The 23,795-nt window shown below is 32.6% G+C and overlaps 1 protein-coding gene across 1 annotated transcript; it reads right to left on the reverse strand.

The window, feature by feature from the left end:
• Nucleotides 1-19,199: 19,199 nt before the first annotated feature.
• On the reverse strand, nt 19,200-20,366 carry LOC136985554 (2'-5'-oligoadenylate synthase 3-like). Its single transcript, XM_067282859.1, has one exon. The coding sequence runs from the start codon at nt 20,364-20,366 to the stop codon at nt 19,200-19,202; it is 1,167 nt and encodes a 388-aa protein (XP_067138960.1).
• Nucleotides 20,367-23,795: the final 3,429 nt, after the last annotated feature.

Raw genomic sequence — 23,795 nt, forward strand, 5'->3', positions numbered from 1 at the left:
AAAGAGAATTAGTAATGCAAAGAATAAGAAATCTAGAAAATCCTTCTAGAGACGGACATAAATTCAGTAGCAGTTTGGACGAAACTCAAACAGAGTTCATAAGGAATCAATCGGAATTTGCACACAACTTTATCAGGTTAGCAAAATTTTGGAATAAAACTTTATTTATCAACAGTTATTTTAGTGGAAGATCGTCGATGATCGAAGCAATTGCGCTTTACGTAGCCAAGGAGGAAGAAAGGAAATATTCTAATGTTTCCATATTGAGAACATTCCGTGAGTTTTTGCAACTAATGACCAATTTAGACAATTTAAATATTGTGTTCGGAGAGCATTATAGATTCAACGAAGTGGATGATTATATAAGAATGCAAAGACCGTTAGTGCTGGATCCTAGCAATCCTTATAATAATCTCGCTTATCCTTTTATACAGAAGGAAACGGTGAAAGATGATTTTGAACAATTTGCCGCCATTACTATTAGTCGTTTGGAACAATTCTTTCGTGATTTGAATGTAAATGCTATTTTTGACCCTCAACCGCTACAAGCTCCGATTGAAGATGTTAGAAGATCGGTTCCTCCTATTGAGAATTGGCTTTTTACTGTCAAAGAAGAAAATTCTAACAAAAATCCAAATATGATCATCAGAGACGAGACAAAAGCTGTAAGACTAGGAGTGGAAATAATCAAGCATTATTTAATAAGAAACATAAACATTTTAAATTCTAATATTCAAACAAAACAAGAAATGGAGAACAAAGTAGTAAGTATTGTTTGTGAAAATATCCTTCATCGTCCTACAGAAAGAACATGTCCATGTAATAAAAGACACGAAGATTACCATGTCACTTTTGAAATGCCATGTAATAATTTTTTGGTGATAGTTAGTACCAAATGGGATTAGATTACATGTTAACAATTACTTTATATTTAGCTATTTCGTTGAAAATGTTTATCATAATGATTTTTATATTTCAGCTGAAAATATTAAATAAATCACGTCCTAATAAAAATGCCAATTAACGCGATTTGAAATTATCTCAATCGAGATAATTAAAATGAAATCAAATGATATTTAAGAGGATTAGTTAACACCATTTGAAATGTAAGCTGATATCTAATATAAATTATTCTAAATAAATATTTTAGACTATGAAATGATCATGTGACTATTTTATGTCAATTAATATTTCAAAATAAATGTCTCGGTATATTAATACGAATTGCTTGAGTATTTTAATTATGAAACAACTGCACACCTTTATTACTTATTTGTAATAGATGCTTAATAGGAAAATTAGTATTAATAGAAAATATTTTGTTTCAATATATATTACTTTGTATTGTTTATTGAATAAAATATCTGAAATTTTGTAATAATATTAGTTTATTTAAATTACTACAGTAAAATTATGACTTAATTATGCCGTTGATATTAATGTAAGCTTTACGAAGAAAAAGTTTTTAAATTTGATTTATTTATTTATTTTATTTATTACATTCACTCTCGGAAATACTATCCGGAAGTGTCAGTTTCCTCCCCAATACACAATAAGCCCGAATAAACGAGTAAAATTACGATCAAACAAAAGGAAAAAACAAAAATCTGTAACATAATATATCAAATATATATACGGCGGAAAGATACCGGGTATATAGAAAGAGTAACTGTAAAGAACAAAAAATGCACGAATAATAATTAAAAAATAAATATTTGAAAGTTATGGAAAACGTGTTGACACGCCCGCTTAAAACGAGTTAACTTTTCGTAAACTAAACATTTCATAAGGCCCATATTATCTGCTATTCGATAGAAAAAAGATCTGTGATAAAGAAAAACGAAAATGAGGGGTATGAATATACGTAGGGTTGGGAGTGTTTCTTCTGTGGATTCTTAAACAGCCAATGTTGCGGAATTAGACCGTAAAAAACAAATATTTAATTCTCTCGAAGAAATCCAGAAGACCTAGTTCTACTCTAGCAACGTTTGGATTATTAATTTGCGATAGGTTACTAAACTTATTTTAAGTTTACTTACTAAATAAATCAGCAACGATTTGCTCAACTTTCCCGCCAATATTCAAAATTGTGGTGGTCTCATCTATTATCATATTTTATTAAGAAACTTTTTATATTTTTAAGTATTATAAAATGGCAAGAAGCTTAATTTTGAGGGTAGGGATGGGTTTTATGAAAAAATTGTAAATACTAATAACGAGTAAAATCGTCATTAAGTTCGACCCTACTGGAGATACATACAGATGACCCTCATTATCTCCCCATCCCCTCGACCTTTAATCACCAAAATTGAATAGCATCAATTCCCTAATACACAAACTTTCCTGCAAAATTTCAGAAATTTTCGACAAAAAGCACAGGAGTTATTAAACTCGGCACCCTCGAAAACCATTTTAATCATATTTTATACTGTTCGGTCACCATTATGTAATTTTCTTAATCGAATGCCATTATACCGGTGGGTCCGACAGAAAGAGGGGACTGTTGCGGAAGGGAGTCGAAGTAATTCGGCCAAAAGTAGTTGTTGACCTCGAGAGGATGGTCAACTACTAATTAATACTGCATTTTTGCAACTAGTAATTAATACTGTCCATTTTTCATACCTCAAAAATGTAATAAAGTCTCTCCTCGCATCTTGTTTTTGTAAGTTTTAGTGAATATGGTTCATCTGCCAGAATATAGAGATTCTGATATTATTAAAGATATACTATTGGTATTTTAATATAGCTAGAAAAATTGTTTAGGACTTGTAAAAGTTGCACTATTAAATAAATTAAAATAATTTTAATAGAATATTTTAAAATTTACTTTCATCTTTAATAGATCAGCATCTTTCTTTCCGAATTTCTAAACAATACTTCTTTAATTCTTTTAAATCGATGTTGATTTAAAAGAATTGACAAATAAATTACTTTGTATAATTATGAAGGATATTTACATATGAATTTAAAATAATTACAAAGTAGAAAAAGTTGGAAAACTAAATAAAGTTCGATTATTAATTTAATTTTAAATACTGTAGTCATTAATGAGTCTATCTTTATACTCTTTTTATTAACTTCCACTGTCTGTCCTCCGTCTATCTGCCCAATTAAAGTACCGGTAATTTAATTTTCACCCACTTCCCAATTTAATGCTAAAACAAGAAGTATTCCGACAACTCGGTGTTACATATATAAAAGATAGAAAACCAAATATACAAAAAAAGTTTTAAAGAAACTTTTTATTCACATAAATGCACTTAAAAAATAAATTTGTCTACTGATCCTAATTTTACGAACTCCAAATAAATCGACTGATTTCTCGAGAACAAGCTACTGCTAGGGATTAATTTCCTGCATATTCGGAATTACTGAACAAGTAGATTCAGACTAACGTTGCTTTAGTCATGTTCCTAAGTTTTAGTCTTAATCGTTATACACACAGTATACAGTATACATATTCATGTGTAGGGGAGATGTGCCTAAAACCGTAAAACGATCGCTTAAGGATCATAGGCAATGGCGGCCTTAGGGGTGGCGAGCGGGGCAATCGCCAGGGGCCTCGCGCAACAACTCGAGTAGAAAAAAGTTGATATTTAAAACTTTATTTTATCCTTAGCTATTAGTTATAAGCCGCAAACATCATTTTTAAATCCCTGCGTATTCTTTTAAGGCATTTATTACGTACCTTAGTTTATCATCATTAATAATTTGTCGTCTTTATGATTGTTAACTTTTATAAATCTTCTAATATAATATTTTAAAACTCTAAATTTATTTATTTATAACTTTTGCATTTCTCGTCAATCATCAGAAATATCTATTTTCAATTCACATACTTTGCACAAAGGACAAGGGCCTCGCAAAGATCTGCAGCCCGGAGCCTCGCCATGATTAAGGCCGCCTCTGATCATAGGCTAGTGCTTTTATATTTTATTTACAATTTTAAATTTGTAATGGGATATTGTAAGAAAAACCTTCAGACAAGAAAACAATTGCATTTATTTACGTACCAACGTAGATAAAATCAAATTTTACTTCTAGGCACGTACAGTAGTTACCGTTTTGATCTAATACGAGGTAGAATGGGATTATTTTCATGATTTTGGGATTATTTTCATAGAATTTATCACCATTTTGTCCCACAAAATAAAATAGCTAGGCATTAACTTGTCTGAACAAACTCGTTTTAAAAATCCGCGTGATTAGATAATAATAATAATAATAATAATAATAACTCTCCCGTGGTCACCACCTGGTCGTGGTGGGAGAGCCCAGTAATTTTACTGATCCATAGGGCAATGCAGGCTGGAGCATAAGCTCCTGGTAGGGACACCCATGCCAGTAAGGTCTATGGGGAGAAATGAAGCTAAGAGTGACCACACACCCACATTCTGTGGAGATACGTATCATGGTAGTAACCAGATCTAAATGTGATACCGGCTCGGACGTCGCCCGGGTTAACAAGGTCCGCGTTCGTGAGTTAGGCAGAGGCTCACGTTCGAAAAATAGGCCACAGTCTCCCTTGGTTACTGGTGGCGAAAGCAGCATCGGCCCAAGCATGGCTACTGCAATGCCCTCAACAGATGTGAGGAACCAACCCAGCCTTGGTGTTTCTGTGGCAATACATCCACAGACCACAAAGGCTGGAAAACCACGCCAACGGATGAAATGGACGGTAGAAATGAATGAGTTTATCATCCGTACTTACTACACGATCACAAAACTCGAAACAAACATGACAGCATACAGACAACAACTATACCATAGATTCACACAACAGTATCCTCATCTCACTGTCACCGAACAAAGGGTTGTTGATCAAAAAAGAACAATTATACACAACAACCTTATTCCACAAACAACACTTGAACTTATCAAACAACAGGTTGCTGATCAAATACATCAACAGACAGAAACATCTAACATTAATGAAGATCATGTAACCTGTCAGGATAATCCAGTAACAAGCATTGATAATAACACACATACAACAATTACCACTAATGATACTACAGACACTTCCTCATCCATCACTGATAACATAGACATGGATTTAGTTAATACGCTCTCACTTATATTTCAGGAAACACTCACTAAATATACAGGCACAGATCCCACACAAAGACCACAAATACCAAAAATCAACACGTCGAAGGAAGTAGGAAAAACACTAAATTATGTAAACACTCACTTACTACCACACTACATTCATTCAATTTCTACACTCGCAGACATTCATACATTAGTTTATGCTGGGCCGTCACAGTAGTGACACACCATGGACTGAAAGTACAATCACAGACAAATACACAGAAAACCCAATTCTATCACAAGCCTGCCTGGCAGAGAGGAATAGAAACACAAATAAATGACATTAGACAGCAATTAGGCAGGCTGACACAATACACTAAAAACAACATAACATCCAAATTAAGGAAACAGCTCAAAAACATTTTCAAGAAAATAAAAACACACACAAAACATGAACGTCACAACACACACATTACAGAATACATTGATACACTAAAACAAAAACTTGCTGCCAAAGCACGTAGACTCAAACGATACAAAACATGTACACTACGAAAACAACAAAATAAATTATTTACAAACAATGAAAAACTCTTTTACAGACAAATTAATAACAAAGCAAACACTGATACACAGCACAGTGGCACACAAACAGAAGAAGAACTCACAACATATTGGTCTTCTCTTTGGTCCAGTGCTGTCACGCACAATGCTGAAGCAGGCTGGATCGAGGAGGAGAACAAAAACTTACACAACATACCAACTATGCCCTGTGTTGAAATAAGCATACATGATTTCCAATACACTGTTAACAGAACACACAACTGGAAGACACCTGGTGTAGACAACATTCACAATTTCTGGTACAAAAAGTTTACATCACTGCACCGGAACTAGCTAAACACCTAACACACATCATCATCAATCCACAAGACATGCCAAATTTTCTTACTCAGGGCATCACCTACATGAAACCTAAAAACAACAATACCACAGACCCCACACAATACAGACCAATTACATGTCTTCCAACACTCTACAAATTATTGACATCCTGTATTGCAAACAAAATATACAAACATGTTGAAGAACACGACATTCTAACGGAACAACAAAAAGGTTGCCGTAGAAATCACAAGGGATGCAAAGAACAGTTACTCATAGATTCAGTCATTCTACGGCAAGCACACAAACAACACAGAAACATACACATGGCATATATAGACTACAGAAAAGCATTCGACAGTGTTCCACACAGTTGGCTGCTACATATTCTACACATGTACAAAATACATCCATCACTCATTACATTCTTCCAAAACACTATGCAGCACTGGAGAACAACACTACATCTCAGGGTTCATAACACTTACATACAAACAAACCAAATCTTTATTAGGCGAGGAATTTTTCAAGGAGATTCCTTGAGTCCTCTCTGGTTCTGCCTAGCCTTGAATCCATTATCCAACATGTTAAACAACACACAATATGGCTACAATATCAGGCATGAAAAAACAACACAGTATACACTGTCACATCTCATGTACATGGATGACATAAAACTTTATGCATCCACACAAAAACAACTTCATCCACTCCTACAAATCACACATTCATGCACCAAGGACATACAAATGGAATTTGGCCTAGATAAATGCAAAACACTTCACATAGAAAAAGGAATCCTGAAGAAAGAAGATTTTGCACTTGGAAATGGAGACATTATTGAATCCATGGAAGAGGGCGAGTTCTACAAGTATTTAGGATTCCAACAGGCCAAACTAACAGAACATGCACAAATAAAGCAAAGATTAATTAAAAAATACCAAAGTAGGTTAAATGCTATTCTCAGAATACAGTTAAATGCAAAACACACAGTTAAAGCAATAAACACATATGTCATCCCAGTACTCACATATTCTTTTGGAGTTATACATTGGACTCACACAGATCTTGAGCAACTCCAAAGGAAAACAAGAACTACACTTACTAAGCATAAACAACATCATCCTAAATCCGCCACAGAAGGATTAACCCTTCCATCGTAAAGATGGCGGACGTGGCCTGATTGACATAGTTAACCTTCACTACAAACAAATACAGTCACTGCGAGAGTTTTTCTACAAAAAACAAGAAACACCACAATTACATAAAGCAGTAACTCTAGCAGACTCAAATAACACACCATTAAACTTACACTCACATCATATGGTCACAACGCAACATATAAAAAGCACAGACACCATTAAGCAATCGTGGGCTCGAAAGGCACTCCATGGCAGGCATCCTTACGACCTGGCCCAGGATTTTGTTGACAAAACTGCGTCAAACAGCTGGTTAGCTCGGGGATGCCTCTTTGGGGAGACGGAAGGATTCATGATCGCCATACAGGATCAGGTCATAAATACTAAAAACTACAGAAAACACATATTCAAAGATACAACACTCACAAATGACACATGCAGAAAATGTCATGCCATGCCAGAAACTATACAACACATCACTTCTGGTTGCAAGCTTTTGGCACAGACAGATTATCTACACAGACATAATCAAGTAGCAAATATAATACACCAAGAGCTTGTAAAGGAAACACAAATTAGTAGACATCCACGAGCCATACTACAAATACATTCCACAGACAGTATTGGAAAACAACACGCACAAAATGTACTACGACAGAGCCATAATCACAGATAAAACAATTTACCACAACAGACCAGACATCACACTCATTGACAAACACAATAAAATCACATACATTATAGACATATCCATTCCAAACACTCACAATATACAAAACGCATGTGCTGAAAAAATTAGCAAGTACACAGAACTCGCCCAGGAAATAAGGCATCTGTGGAGGATGGATAGGGTGCTCATTGTACCTGTTGTTCTCTCCTCTACGGGTGTCATACCACACACACTACACAAAAGCCTGGGCACATTACAAATTGAATAGAAACATATACATCACACTACAGAAGGCCACTATATTGAATACATGTCATATTGTGAGAAAATTCCTGAATACAGACACACACACTGATACACTTCTTTAATTTCTGTTTTGGTTACTATGCCTTGACTTTGGTCCGGCATAGTACACAGCCACCGGTGTTAACCGAGTATATCTCACTTAACCCAACATAATAATAATAATACACCCATTAATTTAATTCGAAAAAAGTAATAGCTTGTTATCAACCATAATTAATAAGGAGGCATTAACTTGAATGTAATGATATCGCACACTTCCTGTAACCATAATGGCTAACTACTTCATCTAACTACAGTTTTGAAAACTATCGAGGGATGATTTTGGACACATCTCCCCTATATACGTGTACTGTACTTGGTTTTAGTTTTAGTTTTAAGCCCCAGACATGCTCTAGTATTAATTTTAGTTCTAGTCATAACATCATATGCGATTCTGATAAATAAATTTATAGAATATAATAATAGTTAAATAAAAATGTATACAGTATAGAGGTAGAGCGGGCTCTTTTGCCTCTTACAGGGCCTCCCTATAGCCTTTTTGTTTTGTGAATAAATAAAAGATTTCATTCCTAATAAAAATAATAATAAATATTTGTTATATAAAAAACGCATTAACTGTTATCAGTTTTAGCATTTAAATCAAAACTAAAATTTCAGTGATTTTTATTTCTGTTTTGTTTTCGATTCCTTTTAAAATTGAACCGAATAAAATATCGAAATTTACATACTGTATTAATGAATGTACTCATTAAGAATTCAAATTTTTAATGACTTCTTACCAGCGTGTTAATATAGTCTAAAGATATATAATTATCCAAAATAAATTAAATTTTAAGTAATAAGTAACTTACGAAAGTATTATCGATTGCCAAGGTTATTATCGTTGCAACACACGGAAACAAAAAAAAAAAAAAAAAATGTAATTTATAACTACGTATATATTTTCTACCAGAGTTTTTAAACAGAAAAACAGATTTTAATTATGAGTTCTCTAAGTAATTTAGGTTATATTTATTTAAAATAGTAATAAATAATAAAAATGAAATAAATTATTGCAAAGCGATAAAAACAAAAAATATGTTAATGTTACGATATTTATGTAATGAGTCATTCGATGGAAAGGTCTTTCCTTCTTGTTGCTGTTCAATAAAAATAACTCAATCTCCCGGCAGACTTGTTTTTGTTTCGGTTTTGTTTTCAATTTTTCACAGCATTATATCACGTGATGAAAGTCTATATAAGCGATAACGGAAACACGTTTAATCAATTCCGCTCCGGTCTTAAGCAGTAACAACATGTCTGCCCATCAAGCTAGAATAGAAAGTGAGCTGACAAAATTGTCGGATGATTTAACTCCTTCGAAAGAAGATTTGGAGAAAGGAAAGCAAAATGCGCAACAATTATTCGAACTTCTCAAAACAAACAGAAAATACAAAATTGATCGAGTTGGAGTTTTTGGCAGCATCGAAAAAGAAACTTCTATCAAGGTAGATTTTGATTTTGATTGTGCTGTTTTTGTCAACGACGTTCTCCCTCCGTATAAGGATGTCAAAGACGTCTTCGAAGATGTTCTTACTTTGGAACAGAATGGAAGTTTAAAACCGAACATTGCCGAATGTTCGATTGGAGTAGTATTAAATGACGTCAAATTTGACATTGTTCCAGCTGCAAACTTCAGTCAAAATAAGAAAGAACAGAGAGAACAAACATTGAAAAGAATAAGGCGTCTACCATGTCCAGCACGAGAAGGATATAAATACAGTAGTTGTTTGGATGAAACTCAAGTGGAATTCATAAAAAATCAATCAGATTTTGCACATAGATTAATCAGACTGGCCAAATTTTGGAATAAAACTCTCTTCGTGACAGAATATATCAGCGGGAGATCTTCTATGTTTGAGGTAATTGCTCTTAACGCAGCTATAAAAGAGGAAGAGAATTACACAGTGTATAACCAAGTTTCTATATTAAGAGCATTTCGTCGGTTTTTGGAGTCTATAAAAAATTTAGACAAATTGAAAATTATATTTGAAAAATATTATTCTATCAATGATGTTGACGCTTATATATTGAGACAAAAGCCATTAGTCTTGGATCCAAGTAACCCTTATAATAATTTCGCTTATCCTTTCATACAAAATGAACAGTTAAAGAAACGTTTTCAAGAATTTGCTACAACAACTATCAACCGATTAGAAAAGTTCGTTTATGGATTAAATTTCAATCCCATTTTCGAACCCCAGCCAACTGTAGCACCACAAGAGCATGTGAAAAAATCGATACCGCCATTTAGGAACTGGCTTTTTACTATCAAAGAAGAACAAAGTGATAAAAAGCCAAATGTAATCGTCAGAAATGAGAAAAAAGTAAACAGATTGGGAGAAAAAATAATTCAGCATTATTTATCGAAAAACATCTACATATTTAATAGTGATATCCGAAGAAAAGATGAAATGAAATCAGAAATTGTGAAGACAGTTTGTCGAAACATCTTTAATGAGTCAACTACTAGATCTTTGAGTCCAACTAATGAAAGACACGAAGATTATGATATCACATTTGAGGTTCCAACTAAACATTTTATGGTGATTGTTAGTGTCAAATGGGACTGAATTTGTTTAGAACATGTTAAGATTGATAAGTGTATATATACAGTATATTATATTTATTATTATATATTATAAATTACATCTTGTTATGTTTAAAAATCTGCTTAAGTGTAATAAGTTAATTCAATTTTCATTATGAAAAATATCTAAAATTTTATCTTATTGTGATTTTAAAAATTTATCTATTGTTTCTGTTTTATAATATTCAAGCACTATATTAAGCAATTTACGTCAATGCACTAAAATATTTATCACAGGTAATCGATAATTGATAAATGCAGCGATATTATTTAGTAAAATTTGTATTCAACAAAGTTATAATTTATTTAGTCTCCAAGTATAATAAATTAACTTTTTATATTTAGTATATTATATAATCGGCTTGTTGTATGGTAGATTTCAATGTAAATCCGTCTCTGTAAACCAAAAAAGTCTGGTAGACGTATCTCACAGCAAATTCTGGTTATCAAATTGTTTTTATTTACGATAGAATTACATATACATTTCGGGTTGGTATAATGTAATCACAACCCCTCCTCAGTGAATTCACCATTATGTAAATTACAAAATTATGCTTAAAATAGGGGGTGGGAGGGCAAACCTTCTTCATCCCTAAAGTGTATCATTTAAAATTTTTTTACATTGGTATATAACAGTCGCTCAAAGAGTTGTAAAAGTGTTAAAATAAATATTGACACACGTAATATTGACACCTACTTGAAGTACACTTACATTATTATTAAAAATATAACAGTATCATTTGCTGTGAGATACGTCTACCAGACTTTTTTAATTTACAGAAACTGATTTACATTGAAAGACATTGTAAGTTTTTATATTTGTTTGTATTTTAAAATATTAAATGTATATTATGTTATTATGTATAAACATTTTAAAAGTTTTAGTTTTATAATTGTGACTAAGCGCAATAATCGATAAAACTCTTTTTATTTGTAAATGCGATTAAATAAAAAAAAAATGGAAAAATTGTTTTTATTAATTAAAGTATAAAATATAAACAAAATTCATATTTTAAATAGACATTCAAAAACTTGTATTTTTAAATAAAAATTATAAATAAGGTTAAGCATTTTATTTTTAAATATTTATATGCTTCTTAGAGGAAATGATGCTAAATTAAAATTGATTTCTGATTCAATGCAAAACAATTATATAATAGTAGCTAAAATATTTTGATTGTTTCACGATAACGTTCTATTTAATACTGTACGTGTATATATAAAAACATATTTTAAACGACTTTTTTTGGATTTAGATTAATGGAATAAGGTAACACCATTCCACAAGGATGATCTGCCAAGAGTGTATCTTCCTGGAGGAGTTTCTATGCGAAACTGATCCCTATTTAGGTGCTAAGGTATCCTCCTAAAGAAGTTTCTACTTGAAGTAGGCCTTATTTACGTGTTATACACAAATAAAAGCCGGAAAGTTCTATATGGTCAACCTTTTTTTTTTTTTTTTTTTTTTTTTTTAACTCTTTCCGCCCTGTGGGCACTAAGAGGGCCTCTTTTAGTAGGGCCATTATGGGTTCGGCCAGGCCCACAATGGGGCGACCGGGTGGTGAGGGACGGGGCCCGACATATCCGAACGGACCACCCCCCGAAAAATTCCTGGGGATTATTCGACCCGTTCGGATTCGATCCCGGGTCCCCCAGAGCGGTAGGCTGCCACCTTGACCGCTCGGCCATCCGGCCGTCTATATGGTCAACCTATCAACGAGGTACTGTACGAACTCTAGGCTAAATACTAGTATTAAGAGGTTTTACCCACTCGGTCACTGGTCGAGAGAATTTTGTCTTCGGAGCCGTTCAATAATTTTTAACACCCAAATTTAAACAATAATTTGTCTTGTTTAATTAATTCTACGAGAGTTTAAAAACGAAAATTCATAAGATTCTCTTAAGGATTAAACGTTGATATTCAAAAGATGTTTTAGAACAGCCTTACTGAAATAATAACTATATTAATTACTTTTATATAAATAAACTTTTTGTTTTATAAAATTTAAATAATCATTTTTTAAAGAAATTGGATTAAATCTGAAAGTGTTTAACATGGTCCCGTAAGTTAAAGAAAAAATCTTTAACCAAACTTAAATGTAAACTGCCAGTTTATTATTTTACATATTACTAAAGTAGGCCTAAAGTAATTTTTTGTAAAATAAATTTACTTAAATAGTTACTCGTTAATGTTTGAGAAAAATAAAGAAGCTGGTCTACTAGTCCAGTTCTTCAGAGATCCCTGGGCTAATTTTGACACGTCCTACACCTTTCATATTTTCACGATCTTTTCTTCAAGGCTTATTCATTCAGCTCTTTATTTATTTTATCCTGATTAATTTTTCTAGTTATTTTATTTCTTTTCATATCTTAATGTTCTAATTACTTTTTTCATTTTATATTAATTAAATCTATTTGATCAATCTATTTGATATAAATAGATTGAGAGCCTAATTTGTTTGACTAAAAATGAAATAAAACAATGGTGAAAATTTCAGTAGATTCCCAGTATAGCAGAAATTTTTTATCTTAAGAATTTTGATAAAAGAAAATAAATTCAGATAATGAGGAAATGGGGAAAAATGATATTTACAGCAGATCTATGTAAAGATTCAAGGCTGAGGAGGCAAAAACTCCACCAATAATTAGACAAGAGAAATTAAAAGGAAATAAAATATTGTTAAGAGGAGATTATTATATAAAAGACAAAATAAAATATTTACGTACGATATTAGTTTGGATAAAGTGGTTGAAATAAGTTGTCTTTTTGGAAAGAAAGAAATACTTCAGAATTAATAACAAATGGTTGAAAAAAGAGATTAAACGATGTATTAAGGGAGAAAAGATGATGGATACAGCTTAAAGTTAAAAATGCAGCTAAACAGAATAATACTAGTAATCTAAGGAACAATCTCCTCTTAAAGACAAATAAGTGGTATGTTAAAACGGTTAATGTTACCTATGGTGCCAAAATCGCGGCTCGTCTTTGATTCCAGCAAACAGAAGAAACAGTGGGGACGCACGTTCTAACCTAACCTATTCTAATAATTTGGTTGATAATAATTACGGTAATTTATTAGAATAGGTTAGGTTAAGTTAGAACGTGCTCCCCACTGTTTCTTCTGTTTGCTGGAATCAGAGACGAGCCGCCATTTTGGCACCATAGGTAACATTAACCGATAAAACTAAAGTGACTATTGGATGTTGGAACATTCAGGGGTTACAGGAAAAACTTTATGGAGGAACTGTTAAAGAATATATAAGAAACCATTTTCTTATTGGTTTTTCAGAGACTTGGATGGTCAAAATGAAGGAAGAAGATAGGTTATACTGTATTTAGAACCAAGAACACCTGTTATTCGGAAAGGCTGAAAGAAATAGAAAATTCGGTGGAGAGCATCTGGAGGACTATGTTTTAATCAAGAAACATATTGGTGAGTTGTTAAAGTATCAGATAGGGGAAAATTATGTTTTTGCTTTAAATTAATAGATACTCGGTCGATGTATTAGTCAACTTGGGGAGATTCGAAGATTGGTATAACAATTGTATATTTCTCCCCTTTAGTAGATAAAGCGGTGTGTTTTCCAGAAATCTAAAGGGTAAAAGTTTACTTTTAACACATGGCGCATTTTTCCTAATTTTGCTTTCTTAAGAGACCTCACTAGTAGATGTGTCCTAAATAGATAGAAATTTTTGGGGTGACGCGTATAATAAGAGCTATAGACGAAAACTCGTGGGATTACTTACTGACTACACACGGTGGAAGCCGCCATTTGCATAACCTTGTTTACATGGCTGAGTAGCACACTGGAGGCGGACGCTTACAAATCGCGTGACGTGTCTTCGCCTAATGTCAGCAGATCACGTGATGGCCGACGCGTTTTCCTTCCCGTTTATTTTTCTGGCGGAAGGATTTATTCTTTCTGATAGACTTTGCAGGCGTCACGTGATCTGCAATGACGTCTGTTTCATATCACGTAATTCTTCTCTTTAAAGACAATTATAACAACTCTAAATTTAAGTAGATCGCTTTTAATAATACAATCTGTTTTGTATAAAAAAAGTAAAAAAAACTCCAGGTTTTTAAAAAAATCTACAGAAACCAGTAACGGAACGATTAATTAAATTTATGGATTATAGCTGGCGATTTTAATGCCCGAATTGGAGAGAATTTGGACTGGACCATTTTCCAGTACAGTTGAAATTGATTGGAAATTTCGAAGGGGTTAAAGGATAATACAGCTCCAGGTTATGACTCCATTTCCAATTTTATAATAAATTTACCGAGGAATATTGTAGAATTCTTGGTTAGACAATTTAATGATTTATGTAATGTAATCCAAAAGACTGGAACAAGGTTGTTCTTTACTTGTTTAAAAAAAGGGGAGGAAAATTATAGACCTATAACACTTTAAGTTATTTACTTCAGTCTTATTAACAAAGTTTAATGATTGGGTTGAACAGAATAACTATAGAAATCATACTCAATTTGCATTTGTTAAGAATGGGGGCACTCAGTTGGCCTTATTTGTCTTAATTGCAATTATCAATTACACTTAGCAAAAAGACACACAAGGTGTTTACTTTATTTTAAGATATTGAGAAGGCTTATGATTCTATTATTTCAAACCTACAAAAGAAAAATGATTAAATTCCAGGCAGAGGAAAAACTTATAAAAATGATAGGTTTATTGTTTGGGCACTATGATGTAGTGATTAAATAAACTATTCAATGGATATTATTTATCGTGGGTTATTACAGGATAACTCAGTCACCACACTTGTTTAATATTTATACGTTCGATCTCAATGATTGTTTTAAGAGAGGGAAAGGCGTTTTTTTTAAATTGATAGGCAAGTAGTACATTCAGTGTCATATAATGCTTGTTGCACCGACAGCAGTTGCCTTATGTTGTGTACGTTTTGTGAGGAATTAAAATTAAAAATTAATTCCAGTAAGTTATTTGTGATGGTGTTTCGGAATGGAAGCAGCATTTCCAAGAAACATGTCCTTTTATTTTAAAAATGAAGAGCTAAATGGTAGCAGAAATCAAATTCTTGGGAGTCATGTTGATTCCTACTTTATCGTTTGTCCCGGAGAAAAGAATGTCAAGCATCTTCCTCTAGTAGAATCCCAACGAATTCTTCTCCCACCTTTACATATTAAGTTGGGAAAAATGAAGAACTTTGTCAAAGCTCTTAACAAAGATGGACCAGCCTTCAAATAAATGCGAAGTAAATTTCCGTGTATAAGCGATGCCAAAGTAAAAGGAGGAGTCTTTATCGGTCCTCAAATTCGAGAAATTCTGAAGAACAAAAACTTTGATTCAGTTTTACAGGGCTTTGAAAAGGAGACATGGGAGTCTTTTAGAGGAGTCGTTTATGGTTTTTTAGGCAACAGAAGATGTGAAAATTATGATGAGCTTGTAAACAACTTTCTACAAAAGTATCAGCAGATGGTTGCAATACGTCCCTTAAAATTCATTTTCTTCACTCTCATCTTGATTTTTTTTCTTATCAACTGCGGTGAAGTAAGTGACAAACATGGCGAATGATTCCACCAATACATATCGACAATGGAAAAAAGATAACAGGGCGGGTGGGATGCGTCAATGTTAGCGGACTACTGCTGGAACTTGAAAAAAGATACCCCTGAAAGTGATTACAAAAGACAAGTGAAAAAGAAGAAAAAGTCTTGATTAGAAAATGTTATAATATTTTGGTATTATTTCTTAATTCTCAATTTTATGTAAAAAGTTACAAAAACTAAATAAATTAATGTTTTTTTAAAATAAATATAGTTGAGGTTCTTTGACATTTTACTTAAATTCATAGTATTTAATATTTGCGATATTTTGAAACCAAGAGCTAATTTTAAAATTTTATTTGTATATTCGTATTTAGTGACCCCAAATTAGTATAAAAACATAGCATTTATTTAAAAGACACACAAAAAGTTTGATTTTGTAGACCAGTGTTATTGTAATGCATAATATTTGGGAATATTCGGAAAAGTACATACGGAAAAGTAGCATATTTCAGTGATATATGGCCCACCAGTGGCCGAGTGGTCTCCGTTGCCGCTCATAGCGGTGGTGACCGGAGCCTAAACACTGGGAAGTTCGGTCGTGGATTTATGAAAAAAAAAAATTTTGGTCGGATAAGGTAAAAAATAATAATATTGATATATTTAATAATTATTCTGTGCTTGTTACTTCGCAACAAGATATAAACTTATCAAAATTAAATATAATCATTGAGCAACACTTACAATCTTTAAGTAATAGTTTCGAAAAATATTCCCCATCTGAAAAAGCCACATGTGAAAGGAATTTGTGGATAACAAACCCTTTCATAATATACGACAGTAGTAAATTAGATTTAAGTAACAGAGAATATGAGTCCATCCTTGAAATTAGTTCAGATATTATGTTAAAAACTAGGTTTTCAACAATGTATATAGATAAATTTTGGATTAAAACGAAAAATGAACATCCATCTCTATACGAGAAAGCGATGAAAATGTTAGTCCCCTTCGTAATAACATATTTATGTCAAGTGAAATTTTCAACTATGACGGTAATCCATATAAATAAAACTGTACATGTTCGTTTGTTCGTAATAGCTAATCTCCGAAAGTTCTTCACCGATTGCTTTGAAATTTTGACACAACGTTGCATTCGAATACGCGCGTGTTTTTATATAATATAAATATCGAAATTCCCCCCGCGGGGGAGAGGAACAAAATTAAGGCTTACCGTGAAGAACTGGGCTTCTATTATACTATTTTAGATGCTGTTTTTTGCGTTTTTGATTGCGTTTTGATAGGTCAAAAGAATGTACACTAAAAAGGGATTTTTCGAAATTCCCCCGCGGGGGAACTGTTATACATTTATAATAGATACATTTTGAGCAACACGTGGCGGGTACTGCTAGTAAAAAAATAAATTTAGAAATCGACTTTCAATTATTTCACCGCTCCGACTCAACCTGACTAATTTACAACCCACAATTGAAACGTTAATTGAAAAAGAGCAGCAGCAATCTTCTCATTAGCAATGTATACCAAATAAATAAAAATCTTAAATTTATAATTTTTAGTAATCACAGGATTGATTTTTTTTGTTGTGTACTTATATACAATAAATTTTTGATTTCTTAAATAATTTTTTACGATTTTTTGTTGTAATTTTTGTCAAGGGTTTGTATTTATTAATACTTACTATTACGAACAACAATAAAAATTATACTTTTAGTAAATACTATTAATTTAAATTTTTAGTGATCATAAGACTGATTTTTTATTGTGTTCTATATGCAATGTTTTTGTGATATTATCATGGTTTTCTGTGACTTTTGTCAAAGATTTATTAATATAAAATTATAATAACTACTTATATTTACATTTAGGCCTAAATATTATTGTAAGTAAATGGTAATAATAATTTTACAATTTACTTCTGCAATAATTCTTTAATATCTAGTAAAAGTTTTTTTGTTAAAACACCACCGGTCCGAGAAATTTTTATTTTCACAAATTTTACCGGTCCGCGGGCTAAGAAAGGTTGAAAAATGCTGCTCTAGAGGAAGCCCTCTTGTCCTTGAAGGCAGAAATTTTATAAGTTTTTCGGGATCGATTCATTTCTAATTGGTCGGGCTTTCCCTTCCCTGTCCCCTATAGGTCTCTTACTTGTCTCTAGGTGAAAATTGAGACCAGTTTAGGTCGCGAGAAAGGTCTGCCCGGGATGGTTTATTCGACACCATCCTCTCGACTCTGATCGCGCTTTATCGATGACTAAGACACCTACGCTCTTATTTTACATTCTTGTTTCCTTTTACCTTATTGCGTCTTAATTCCCCTTTTAATTTTATTTTATTCTAAAATTTTGTTTTTCCCTCTGTTCTTTTTGACCTACGATGTCAAAGTCCGGTGTCGCCGATTCGACACTTATATTACTGGTTTCCCGATGGTTTACCTTATAAATTTTACATTTTCCTTTATTTTACTTATTTATTTATTTTTGGACTATTTTCTGGGCCTCACAACAGTATTTTCGAGAGTCAATGTAATAAATAAAATAAATAAATAATTCAAATTAAAATATTTTTCTTCGTAAAGCTTACGTTAATACCAAAAACATAAAGATATAATAAAAATTAAATAAATTATTTAAAACAATGGAGTCAATTTTTCAATCTTACTTAATTGTACTATCACAGAGTACAATTAACTAAGATAAAGATATATTTTCTATTAATACTAATTTTACTATTAGGCCTAAATATCAATTATGAATAAGTAATAAAGGCATGCAATTGTTTAATAATTAAAATACTCAAGCAATTCGTATTAATGTACCAGGACATTTATTTTGAAATGTTAACTGACATGAAATAGTCACATAATCATTAGTTTAAAATATTTAAAATAATTTATATTAGATATTAGCTTACAACATTTCAAATGGTGTTAACTAATGCTATTAAATATCATTTGATTTCATTTTAATAATCTCAACTGAGATTTTTATCGATTTATTTGATCATTATGATAAACATTTTCAACGGAATATTTAAATTAAAAGTGTTTATATTTCTTATTAAATAATGTTTAATTATTTCCACTCCCAGTGTTTTAGCTTCTCTCTCGTTTCTGATGATCACATTTGGATTTTTGTTAGAATTTTCTTCTTCGACAGTAAAAAGCCAATTCTCAATAGGAGGAACCGATCTTCTAACATCTTCAATCGGAGCTTGTAGCGGTTGAGGGTCAAAAATAGCATTTACATTCAAATCACGAAAGAATTGTTCCAAACGACTAATAGTAATGGCGGCAAATTGTTCAAAATCATCTTTCACCGTTTCCTTCTGTATAAAAGGATAAGCGAGATTATTATAAGGATTGCTAGGATCCAGCACTAACGGTCTTTGCATTCTTATATAATCATCCACTTCGTTGAAACTATAATGCTCTCCAAACACAATATTTAAATTGTCCAAATTGGTCATTAGTTGCAAAAACTCACGGAATGCTCTCAATATGGACACATTAGAATATTTCCTTTGTTCCTCCTTGGCCACGTAAAGTGCAATTGCTTCGATCATCGACGATCTTCCACTAAAATACCTTTTGATAAATAAAGTTTTATTCCAAAATTTTGCTAACCTGATAAAGTTGTGTGCAAATTCCGATTGATTCCTTATGAACTCTGTTTGAGTTTCGTCCAAACTGCTACTGAATTTATGTCCGTCTCTAGAAGGATTTTCTAGATTTCTTATTCTTTGCATTACTAATTCTCTTTGCAAATTCTTGTCTGGACTAAAGTTCGTGGCTGGTACTATGTCGTATTTGATATTGTTTATTATCACTTGAACAGTATTCCGATTTTTGATGACATATCCATTCAAATTCTCTTCCATCAATAGAACATCTTCGAAATCTTCAGTGACATCGTCATAAGGCGGTAGAACATCGTTAATGAAAATCACACAGTCGAAATCAAAATCGACTTTAATTGATGATTTTTTCTTGACGCTACCAAATATTCCAACTCTGTCAATCTTGAAGTTGCTTTTACGTTTGAGAAGTTCAAACAGCTTAGTTGCATTTCTCTTTCCTTCTTCCAAAGTTTCTCTGGACGGTTTCAAACTAATCGACAATGCTGTCAATTCGTTTTCTAACATAAGTTGTTCGTACGACATTTTTAAAATGACGTCAAAGATGGCTTTTATATCTTATCAATGTAAATTTTGTCGGTAAATTAATTTCTACACGTATTGTACGTAATTTCTCTCTACATTTAAGATTGCAACAGCAACGGGAAATAAAACCAAAACATACTATCACAAACGTCTAGGCCCCGAGCGAGCATTAATATCAATTACTTCCGCTTTATGGCGCATATGCAACGTCACCTTTTTCGCTTGATCCGAAGAGTGTTTATCATTGTTTATAATACTGTATCACAAAAGAACAGTTTTTTAATATTGATGTCTTCAATAGCAGTATACGTAGCATATATAATTAACATATATGCACAGTATATTATTTATCTTTCCAGCCGCAAAAATCTCATTGCAAACAGATCGAAACATAAAAAGTACGGCATAACGTAAATACATTGATTAATTTTAATTCATCAAAAGCGACACGGGCAGAAGTAACGAAAACGAAAAATGAAAGTGTTATTATGAACAGAAAGGACGAAGGTCGGTTTAGGCGGCGAGAGCTCGAATGTCGATTACGGAGGCGATTCGCTAGCCATTTTCAGGGTGGGAAATATGTTTGTTTGATATTCTTGCATGTATAATATCATTTTAATAAATGATTTATAAAAGAAAATACACCTAAGCCACCGCAAAGCTGTTAAGATCGTAAATGACATCATAAATGCTAAGAATACCGAGTATCTTCTCACACTTTGAAGTGGCCGACAAATCTCCTTCGTAACACGAACTTTGTATTTTCACCGTAATAAATGCCATTGTCGTAACCGTTTCAAGTTTCTTTTTCGTTACTACGGTTCTTGTCGAATGAATGAATAACTTCGATAAAGTTTGTGGTTTCTTGATACCGTAAGCTTAGCCTATTTCCAACAATATGACAGAAGTTCAATAACATTAATATGTATGACGATAAGTGATGATTAACAACTTAAAACAATTGATAGATACACAGAAATGGTATGTAGGCTTAATTCTCTGCAAAATTATGAAAATCTGAGTATAAATAAATATTTTTTAGTTATATATTATTTACTATTTATTATATTAAATTGCAAAATCGAATCTTGAGTTATTTTAGTTGTTTGTAATATGAAATCATCTTGATAAATTACGGATACGTACTGTACTGTATCTCTTTACACACGAAGTCGGCCTAAATCGGCTTAATCCGTTCAAGACAAGGAAAAGTTGTTTTACGTTTTGTCTACTTCCCGCTCGGTTGAGTTCATTTTCATTTAAGGCTGACATCCAATGTCAGTTGGTTATGTTTATAAAATCTTTGTTGTTTTGTATATACAGTAGATTAAATATTTTTGTATTGTTGAATGAAATGTTATTTACACTATTATTCGTCTAACTTCACTCAGACTCTATTTTCTCATAAGACAAAAAACACCTTGATGCTGAGAACGTTTAAATTTAATCAAAAACAAACGTTTTCGGCCCACTCCATGAGCCATCGTCAGGCTAACTACATTCGAATACAATTTCGAACAAGCAATTTCAAATTGAAATAAACTACAAAAAAGAACTCACGCGCTACGCTGGATAACGTAAACTAAAACTAATATAAACAACATAGAAAATAATAAAATAAAATATGTCAATGTTACATGTGTACATTGTGAAAATCTATAGTCTATAGTTCTCTAGGCAATCCTTTTGCCGTATCTAATGTATTCCTGTGACTTTTTTAATTAAAAACTTCCAAGCTGATGGTAAAATCGCCGCATCCTTGTAATTTAAGCATTTCTTGGTTAAGCCGGACTTATAAATTTCACATTTTTCGGTTGTAGCCGCAAGTGTCGGCGAATGTATCGGTGTTAAGATCCTGGCTTCATCCCATTTCACCACGGACCCCTCAGTCTGCGCCATTTTTGCTAATGTTGTTGTGCATTTACCCTTCGCCACGTCATATCTGTGTTCCTTAATCCTTTTACTTAGGCTTCTCGTCGTGACCCCGATGTATTCTTTATCAATCTTTAACTGGTCGTTGCTGTACGGTATCGAGTACACACCTGGTTGTTCACTCGGTCTAATTGCATCTTTGTCGTTCCTTAGTAGCCTATATATCGAGGGAGCTCTTTTGTATACAATAGTGCTGTTCATGCGGCCCGCAATACCTTCCATGACCGATGATAGACGTTTATTATACGTGAATTTCGTGATACCGTTTGTCAGATCCCGTTTTTTCTTGTTTACTTTAGGATTCCTGTAAGCGGCAATCAAACGTTCAACAGTTCTTGGACCAAATCCCAACACCTTAGCCACTTGCCTGATTCTATCCAGCTCTCGCATCGTATCGAGTATGTTAGAGCAATACTGAAACGTTCTTCTAATTAAAGCTCTAAACGCTGAGAGCTTATAAGTAATAGGATCATTCGATGTTGACGGTATATACAGCGGGTCGTGTGTAGGTTTGATATACACCTTCGTATCTATTGACCCGTTCCTAAATGCAATACTAATGTCCAAAAAATGTAATTCGTCGCTACTAACTTGCTCCAAGCTCCTTTTTGTATATCATTGTTAAAATAACTATTCCAAGAGTCGGGAAAAGATGATGTTTTGTACATAACATTAAAAAAACGAAGGAATTTTAATCTACAGCTGTTAGACATTAATTTTAAGAATTTTGTAGGAATATTGTCATGACCAGGAGTTGAGTGGCTTTTGGTTTTTTGAATGGCTTCATTTAATTCGTCAATTGTGAAGTCCATATCCAGATATTCATCGTAGGCTTTAGTAATTATATGTTATTGAAGGATTTAAATAGATTCTTGGGTAGCGTTGAAAGAAGTTTTATCAGGTGTCGAAATCGATAATTGGCGAGGTTTCATTTATAAATAGTTTGGGTCGGTATCTTCTAACAGTAGACCGAAAAAAAACTTTATCATCTTTATTTTGTTGGATTAAATTTAATTCAAGCTTTCTAAAGTAATTTTTCTTTTTTGTCTTAATTAAGTTATTACACATTTCGTTTAGTTTCTTTGTAGTTGTAGATGTTATTAGAATTTGTTCTGAAACCAAAGTAATGGCATTTAGAGGCACAGAGCCAATACGCAGCAAAATCGTAATTGATAATACTCGTACAGCTTTAAAGCAAGTCAATAATTTCCTTTATCTAGGATGCAATATTTGCTATGAAAGTGAGAATGACATAAATAATAAGCTCACAAAATTTCTACAAATATTAGGAATAATAAATAATACTCTAAAACCACACCTTGTACAAAAACACTCCAGACTGAAATTATATAAAACTGGCTGTTCCGACTCTTCTGTACGGTAGTGAAATCTGGGTTCTAAAGAAGAAAGATATCAAAAGATTACAAGCAGCTGAAATGAGTTTTATGCGCCGAACTGCTGGATATACGCTCCTGGATCATCGTCGAAATGAGGATA

This window comes from Centruroides vittatus, unplaced genomic scaffold, assembly GCF_030686945.1.
Source record: "Centruroides vittatus isolate TY-2023 unplaced genomic scaffold, ASM3068694v2 contig_971, whole genome shotgun sequence".
Taxonomy (NCBI): domain Eukaryota; kingdom Metazoa; phylum Arthropoda; class Arachnida; order Scorpiones; family Buthidae; genus Centruroides; species Centruroides vittatus.